Source organism: Vicia villosa, unplaced genomic scaffold (genome assembly GCF_029867415.1).
Source record: "Vicia villosa cultivar HV-30 ecotype Madison, WI unplaced genomic scaffold, Vvil1.0 ctg.001343F_1_1_3, whole genome shotgun sequence".
In the NCBI taxonomy this organism is placed as follows: Eukaryota; Viridiplantae; Streptophyta; class Magnoliopsida; order Fabales; family Fabaceae; genus Vicia; species Vicia villosa.
In genome coordinates this window covers 85,558-95,459 of record NW_026705584.1, presented here as the reverse complement: position 1 = coordinate 95,459, position 9,902 = coordinate 85,558, and the positions used below count along the sequence as shown (strand labels likewise).

General features: G+C 34.6%; 1 protein-coding gene across 1 annotated transcript; it reads left to right on the top strand.

Moving 5' to 3' along the window:
- Window positions 1–7,209: 7,209 nt before the first annotated feature.
- On the top strand, window positions 7,210–9,670 carry LOC131634734 (cullin-3A-like). Its single transcript, XM_058905359.1, has 2 exons — window positions 7,210–7,514; window positions 8,374–9,670. Exons 1-2 carry the CDS (start codon window positions 7,357–7,359, stop codon window positions 9,350–9,352), a joined length of 1,137 nt encoding a protein of 378 aa, XP_058761342.1. The 5' UTR covers window positions 7,210–7,356; the 3' UTR covers window positions 9,353–9,670.
- Window positions 9,671–9,902: the final 232 nt, after the last annotated feature.

Here is a 9,902-nt window from a genome sequence, read left to right as displayed (position 1 = left end):
CCAAGATGATCTTTAGTATTCAGAATGAAACACACACATCCAAAAGGATGAAAATATGAAATGTTGGGCTTTCTGTTCAATACGACTTCGACTACTCGTCTTAAGTCACCGCCCAATACTTTGCACTCCTTCATATTCACTTCCTCATAAGTTCCCACAATATGGTGAGTGGTTATTCTCACATCTCAGCATTCATCACATCTTATACCATTAAGGTAACAAACAATCTCATACCATCTATATGATTCCGCCTACTATCAACAAGAGATTAAGGGTGATCAAGTCCTCAATTTGTCAATAGATAGCCGACAATCATATTTAAGCATAAACCGTTGTTACTACATAATAGTGTCTTTTCCGAGTTTGCACCCAAACTTATTAACATTGTCATAGTCTAATAATTCTCTATGGTGTCCTTCTTCTAGAATATTCTTCCTCACTTGGTAACATCTGGAACACAAACGCGACTTCTAGACCTCATTACACCATCCTCGTCAATTCTGAATTCACCGTCTTTACCTTGGTAATTCAAAGTCGACTTATCGATCAACTCAACATCAGCTTTCTGACTTTCTCTAATCTCGTCGAGAATACCCTTAGTCAGTCTCAGCATACCCAATCCAACATTAGTAGGAGCACCTTCACATACCAACTTAATTCTCTGAATTGTTCAATTAAATCCAACTCTTTCACCATCCGCATCGACATTTTTAGAGGCAATCTCGAACCATACCAATAATGTCACTGCAACATCAAAACAAAACCATGGCTGCCAATTCTAAATCATGAGTCAGATAATTCCTTTCATGCGCTTTCAATCGTCCCGACGCATAAGTTACTACTTACTGATTTTACATCAATACACTACCCATCAACGACGCATCACGATATACCACAAATGGTTCCAAAGTCCATTTCACTTTTTCTACTGATTTACTCATCACTCAAATCCATCGATACTTAAATCATCTTTATCATCTTATTCATCAACGACATATTCTACTCGACTTCGTTTCAAACAATCACGGTAATAGGCATCCCTATTCAACACTTGTTCATGCTTCTTTAACTGACATCATAATATCTCCTCATAGGACCACTCTATGGTATTTATAACTCTTCCATAAGGTAGAACATAATCTCTCATCTTCGTGGGTTCAAACGACACATTAATCCGACATTCAGAGCTCAAGATACGACGTTTCCAATCGTTATCCAAATTTGCAACACCGACACCATGCTGCGACATTCTATACAATATCTCCAAACTCTTCAATTGGTATATTTAATTCCTAAAATTGCTTCTTAATAAGTCTTTAATTATTCCTTTATTCCGTTCAACTCTGACACTGACATCCCATGCAGCACCAACGAACAGTCTAGTTCTAAGAGCAAGCGCAACCGCAACTTCACCTCTTTCCAACATCATCCTGACACCATTAAATATGTTACAGCTGCTACAATCATTTTTATAACACTACTAGAAAATTCTCTTTTAGTGACTGAATTAGAGACCGAAAAAGCATAAAAATCGGTCACTAAAACGTTTAGAGACCGATTTAGCTACCATTACTTTTCGGTTGAAAAAGTGCTAGTCGCTAAGCTTTTGCGACGAATTTAGTGGCCGAAACTTAGAGACCGAATTTGTGACCGAATTTAGTGACCGATTTTAGAGACCGATTTTAGTGTTCTTTTTCATAAAATAAAATTAAAAATTGTGGTACTTAGGAATCGAACTTGTGACCTCCGTGTATTTTAATAACAACTTGTCACTACACCACTTAACAACTATTGTTATATTTTATATTTAAACATATACACATATAGTTTTTTATAAATATATTATATGTTAAAGCAATAAAAATATGAAAATTTTAGTAAAAAATTTAAAATTTGAAAGAGAATTAAAATCTTTAAAAAACTGGAAAGGAAATAGTAAAATAATAAAGAGGATTAAAAATAGAAAAAGAAAACAAAAAATATTAGTGACCGAAATTTCGGTCTCTAATTTATATATAAAAATTAAATTATATATAAAAATAATTTTTGTGACCGATTTAGTGACCACTTAAAATTGGCTCATGAATATTAAATTTTGGTGGCTAATTCGGTCACTATAGTGACCAAAATTTCAGTCACAAAATATTGGTCTCTAAATTGGTGGCTGATTTATTTTAGTGACCAATTTAGTGACCTCTTAAAATTTTCTCATGAATATAAAATTTTGGTGGCTAATTCGGTCACTACAGTGACCAAAAATTTTCGGTCACTAAATCGGTCACTAAAAGCGAATTTTTTAGTAGTGTAACAAAGTTCATCTCGTTAGCTTTCCGACGCTCCAAACGGAACTCGAATCGGATGTCCAAAACTCTAGTTATGAATTTTCGAGGTTTCATAACGATTCAGCAATTTCCCTGCGTTTTGCTTACGAAAATTGCACTCCAAAACTCATTCTCTTCAACTCGATCACATCCCCGACAGCCCCTCATCATATCTCTTCACTTCCAAACTTCTTATAACTTAAACAACACATTTCATCGTCGAAGTTTGATTTCTACAACATCACGAAACCAAATCCATGTACGCCATCATCAACCTTCTTATCCTTGAGATCGTACTCGTCTCTTCGCATTACTCGCTGTTTAAAGCGTTCTCAACAACATCGATAACCTCTACCAGCATCTCAATTACGTACTAGTAATCCTACTGCATGGTCTACGACAATACTTCCTTTAATCACCGCTTCAACAGCGACCTTTCACATAGGGCTACTCACACAACAACATTACAGTCCATCCGTAGCACTTGAAGCATCACAACTTCGAAATTCCATTTCTCAGAAATACCCACCATCTACTCCGAGACACTCCGACTGAATAACAACCACAGTCTTCAGCCCATGTCACCTTCACTTCAGAAAACAATAACTCCACACTCTTGTACAGCTGCCCTACGCCTCACTCTAACATCTTGCATCTGAGACATATCCGAGAAGCATGACTTCTCCCCCACTAGTTTCAATCCCACTTCTGCAGACAAACAGTTAGAACACACTGAGTACCAACAGTGTTTCACACACATGTCGCATACCGAAAGGAAATTAACAACAAGACTCTGGTCACAAGGACCGACTATGCTCTAATACCACTATTGTAACACCCTTCTAAACCCCCGCGGAAAATATAATAAAAATTCAGAGTAAACATGAAATACAAGGGTATCACAATTTCTTTAATATAAAATATCTTAGTCAATTGTCATGCCACACAGGAAACCATTTAATATGAAACACAATTCATGTTCAACACAGCGGATCACAACTCATGACATTGCATATTCATCATCTATGCAAGTCACTACAATACAATTATAAAACAACAAAACCAACAAGATAATTCGTCTCTAAACTAGCGTTTCCCAGTGTTACAATCAGAGCATGACACGACTACGGACTAGCCTATGAGCTATCCTCACCCATTCTGATGTCGCTACTCCTTAATCTGTAATCATTAAAGTAAGGGTGAGTTTCATTCGAATTAATAAACATTATGCAGTCATAAGCAATAAAATCTCATAGCAATTATCATCCACTCAAACATACATATAATCGGAGTCATCACAACAAGCAAACATCAATTCAACAATATTGGCCATCAGCCCACAACTCATCAATTTCATCAATGATCAAGTTATATTAACAACAACTCCTCAATACATCAATCACATAAACACACCAAGGCATAACACTGGATTTCATCCAATCATGTTATAACCAATGCATATGATTCAATTGACACTATGCATGTGGTACCAATACATGGGATAAACCCATCCACTGATCTTTTTCATCACCAAGATACAGTTTAACCAGCACAAATTCCACACAATGGGAATTATGCCCACCATTTTGATCCACTTTCATCACCGGGATCCATCACCAAAAATGTATGCCAATGAATGCAACATATAACATGCTTATAACATCACCAATCCGATGTATCACATCGTTTCATTATCATCACCAATTCATCACCAATAAGCATGTATATATTCTTAGCACTCATTCAAATATATCGCACATACATTCACCACAGTTCACATGTTAATATTAACAGCATATTAACATTCATAAATCATCAATCATCACCACGTTCATACATCGTTACATCTATCATCATTGCACACAATGTAATAAATTGTCAAAACATGTATTCATTTACGACATGTTATAAACCAACATCACCCAATGAATATCATAATCCCATCACCAATACAAAACATGCATCAATAATCATATATAAATAAGCACATATACATATACTAGATTCCAATTCATCAACAATTAAATCGAGTTTTAAAAATAAAGTCGGCCACTGCCCATTTCATCACTTTATCAAATAGCTTCGCAACGCCCAAAACGGCACGTAAAACAGATACACGGATTAAAAGTTACGGGTTTTTAAAGATAAAACATTTTTAGAAAATATGCTGCAGAACCCGGGTTGTCCCTACGTGGGAACCGGTTCCTGGCAGCTTCCCAAAACACGCCTCTGATTTTTACTATGGGGAACCGGGTTGTCCCACATGGGAACCGGTTCCTACGTACCTGCACAGCAAAATTCATCATTTTGACAGCATTTACCCTATCCCATTTCCCCAATTTCAGGTACATACGAACATACACACAATTATCATTGATTTTCACACAATTACACATTTCAAACAAGTTATTGACATGTATTAACATCATATATCACAAGTATCAACAGAATCATGTCAATTCATACTAGATTATCAAAACCTAACAAAATTCCCAACCCGACACGTACGATTGAATTACACGATAATCCTAATCAATCTTACCGCCTACAATCGCATAAGGATCACTAACCCGAAGAATCCCCCCTTACCTCAGAGTCGAATCTTCGAAGGTCTTCTTCTCCTTTGGCCCTTCTCTCTTTCACGTGTTCATCAGTTCTCAGAGTCTGTCCCTTTTTGCTTCTACCTCCTCTTTTCCCAATTTTCTTTATTTTCATCCTCTCACTATTTTATAAAAATAGAATAATTAGTTAGTAAGGCCTCTCCATTGGCACCTCCCTTTTTACTAACTACGTCATGACCCAATAACAATAATTCTATAATTTTTCCAAAATCCAAATTTTAATTATTAAATAATTAAATAATTTCCGAATAATTAATTTAACTTGATTAAATTAATTCATGAAATTACGGGGTGTTACAGGACTGCTGCCAACGTTATAAGTTATATCATTCAGCAAAATTATAAAACATTTCTAAAGACTTTTAAAGATGTTAAGGGCAAAGATAGAGAATACTGGTTTAAGCAACTTCAGGTATACTTAATTTATTGTTTAAGTTATGTTATTTAAATGACTTTTTCTTTAGAGTTATTTAACTTTTATTTTAATGTCATACAACATTGTAGGAAAAATGTGTGTGGGAACCAATGAAAGAGAAGCAGATTAAAAAAAATTATTATGGCAGAACTTCAAGACGACTTTCTGACATGCTACGACGTGTTAGAAAGCGTCGGGAACTTCATGGCATCCGTCCCAATTGGATAGGAGAAGAAGTCTTTAAGGAACTTCTTAAATATTGGGAGAGTTATGAGTTTCTGGCTAAATCTGAAAATGCAAAGAAGATGAGAGCATCTGAAAAAGGGGTTACCTTAATGCTGTTGGAAGTATAAGCACTGTTGAGCATCTTCGACGCCTGGTAATAATTATTACCACTTTTTAAAGTTATAATTTCATTTAATAATAGATATTATTAATTAGTTAATTTTATTATTTAGGCTAAGGGATTGAATAGACCACCTCTGATGACCGAGTTGATTGCAAGGACTCGGACAAAGAAAACAGGAGGTTTTGTTGACGAGCGTACACAAAAAGCTATGGTAAGTTATTTAATTGACGTTGTTCAAATTTGTTTAATTTGTTGGCAACTTTTGTGTCGTAATTTTCATGTGGCAAGTGAGAAGTTGTGGCGTGAAAATCATGTGGCAACTAAATTTGCAGCGTGGAAATCACTGGCTATTTTTCATATATTATTTAGTCAATTTAATTTTATTTAAATTATATTTAACTTAATTTTTTTTGTATGTGTTGGATGATTATCAGGCATTGCTTGTACGATTTTTGAATATTAATCCTCAATATACTCCAAGATCGGGAGAGCCGTTTCATTCGGATGTGTATTTTTATCTTTGGAGTGAAGTCATTGGCGGCAAGGGGACTAACGGGTGTTTTTTTTTGTGGTGGAAATATGGCAGACACCTTGAGACCAGATGATAGAACTCTATTCCAAAGAGTTATGGACGGGGAAGGAGGTTCACGTCCCGTAACTTTGACACCGGAACAGCGAGAAACCGTAAGATAATTGGCGGTAAACGAGGCGAGACGCGATGCGGCGGAATGTGAAGCGGCTTTGAAGGCCCAAATGGAGGCAATGCAGAGTGTGCATCAGCGGCAAATGGAGGTCATGGCGAAGAGACAATCGGATATGAAGACCCAAATGCGGTAATTTATGCAATCGTTTGGTGGAAACCAAAATGCGGGTGGTTATGCGCCGACTGATCAGGAGGGCGGAAATAATGATGAGTTTCCCGACCCGGACTGATTGTTGATTTAATTTAGTTTTTATTTTATTGTTACTTTTGATAAATGTATGATTTGATTGAATTATATATTGTATTTTGGATTGTATTTTATGATCAATATATAATTTGATTGAATTGTATAAGATTCATTAAAATATGCTAACGATGGAAATTTATTATCACGGAACATAACTTCTGTAATATTCACGAATTGTGAAATAACTTCCATACTTCCATACTTTTTGAGTATGTAAGGGACGTTTGGAAATTAGCTTCCATATTATTTTAAATATATTTTTAAATTTTTTTTAAGGTGGCTCTTCATCACTATCACTACATTCAAATTCAATTGGGTTGTGAAACAATATTCAACTAATAGATTAGTTTAAAGTGACAATGAGAATACAAATAAAATCAGTTAACATTGAAGCAGTTTATGATTTTGAATTAATGAGTTTGAGTTTAAAATAAAAATATGATAGAGAATAATATAACATAAGAGAAGATTCGAAATTGGAGTCAAAATTCAACAATTTTAAAGTTAATAGAGTCTTAAAACAAATCATTGTTTGCATTGTTTGGAAAGTAACCTTGAGATTCGCGGAAGATACATGTGATGTGTGTGTGAAAGTCATTCCCCAAAGTCGTCTTTCTCAGTCTACTTTCTATTAAAGTAGTATTTTTCTTGTTATAAATAAATCTTTGTTTCAAGGACATCTCTTCAGCTTAAGAAGAATATGAGTAACCAGAACAAAAAATTTCAAATAGAGGCCTTCAAATACCGGGAAGTCAAGGATCAGAACTATGCTGACAAGACTTGGAACATTCTTGAACATGCAATCCATGATATATTCATCCACAACACTAGTCATCTTGATTTCGAAGATCTTTACAGGTTATTCAATAACTCTTTAACTGCATATTCATTTTTATTTGGCTGGTAGAGTGGCGGAGCCAGCAAAATTATAAAGTCTGGGCAAAATTTTAAAGACCCTAAATTCATAGTAAAATATAACCTCACAATAGTATGTAGAATAAAATCACGAGGCAAATGTCTTTTTCGAGACTTTTTACGGTGAATGTTTGAATAATATCAATAGCATCAAGTGACTTGAATATCTTTCGCTCGGTGCAACATACCATCAAGTCATTAAATCACACATCGTTAATCTTATTGTGCAATTTAGACTTGATAATCTTCATTGTAGGAAAATTTTTTAAAGACTAAAATTGAATGTTAATTTATTTAGGGTTAAATATGTTTTTAGTTCCTATAAAATTATCAATGATGACTCTTAGTCCCTATAAAATTATCAATGATGGCTCTTAGTCCCTATAAAAAAATATTGACTTTTAGTCCCTATAAAATTATTTTTGTACGCAGTTTTAATCCCTGTAGAGGGACTAAAACTGCGTGCAAAAGTAATTTTATAGGAACTAAAAATCAATATTTTTTTATAAGAACTTAAAGCTAAAATTGATATATTTATAGGGACCAACAATATATTTAACTCATTTATTTATAGAAAAAACCATATCTAACCCTTAATTTTATTTTATTATTTTTAAATATGAACACTAAAAAAAATTGAGCCGGACCGAGCCTGGGCAATTGCCCAAACTGGCCGTATGCTAGAACCGCCCATGGCTGGTTATATAACTTATAAGACTTTCTTGTTGTTCTTTTTATGAAATTTGAGAGACAAATTTGTGAGCTATGAATTTCATGTTTCTAATATATTTTTTGGATTTAGACATGCTTACAATATGATTCTTCACAAGTTCGGCGAAAAGCTATATTCTGAACTAGTTGCCACCATGACTTCTCATCTTAATGAGATAGCCGAATCTGTTGAAGCCGCGGAAGGAGGTTCGTTTCTCGAAGAATTAAACGGAAAATGGAATGATTATAATAAGGCTTTACATATGATTAGAGACATGTTGATGTACATGGATAGGACCTATGTCCCAAGCACCCAGAAGAAACCTGTTTATGAACTTGGCCTAAACCTGTGGAGAGAAAATGTTATTTACTCAAATCAGATAAGGACTCGACTATCGAGTACGCTTTTGGAATTAGTATACAGCGAGCGTGCCGGAGAAGATGTTAATATAGAACTGATTAGAAGCATAATAAAGATGCTGATGAATTTAAGTCATTTTGTTTATGAACAAGAATTTGAGACTCCGTTTCTGCAAGGTTCAGCTGAGTTCTACAAGGCTGAATCTCAAAAACTTATTGAGTGTTGTGAATGCGGGGATTATCTCAAAGAAACTGAGAGGCGTCTGAATGAGGAAATAGATAGAGTGAGCCATTACTTGGACCCTAAGACTGAAAAGAAGATTACCGATGTGGTCGAGAAAGAGATGATTGAGAATCACATGATTACATTAATCCATATGGAGAACTCTGGGCTAGTAAACTTGCTTTGTGATGATAAATACGAGGATTTGGGTAGAATGTATAACTTGTTCGGCCGTGTTAATGATGGTCTCTCGAAAATATGTGTAGTGATGACTTCACACATTCGAGAGACCGTTCAAAAACTTGGTATTGATCTAGAAAGATTGAAGGATCATACTGAATTTGAGCAGGGGCTCTTGGATGTGAAAATTAAATACGAAAAGATTATAAAATTGGCATTTAGTAATGACGAATTGTTCCAGAATGCTTTGAATTCTTCATTTGAATTTTTCCGTATAGAGGAAGAAAGAAAGTCCCAGATTGATTGATGCAGCAATAGTCCATGAAGTAACTTGATAATGCATTTTCCTCGGCTACAGTCCTTTATATTTTTTTACGCAGTGTGTGTGTTTGTATATTGTAATTATGAGTCATTGAGTTGGTTCAATGTGAAAACTAACTTTTTGAATGAAGACAAAGTCATTCTTAGAAACATCCTTATTCATGAAAGTAATTTGTTTATTTGAGTGTTTGTTGAATTGGTTGGTTATTTTATTTTATATATATTTTACTTGGTTTGTTGTCATATTGCATGATTAATATTGTAAAATCCAAATTCCGAGAATACGTTCAATTATTCCAAAATATGTCAAATATGTGACTTCTGTCTTTGGCATTTGATATTTGCCTATATTTATTGAGATGGTAATTCTTTGTGTTTGTGTTGAAGCAGTATGTTGCTCGACCGAAATAAGGATGTGTCAAAATAGTCTAATGTGCATCAAGTTGTTTTAGGTGTCGAAGCAAATTGCTTGACACAGGATTTTGATTTATACCAAAATAGATATTTTGGGTTTCTATAGTTTTAGGATTTGTCTT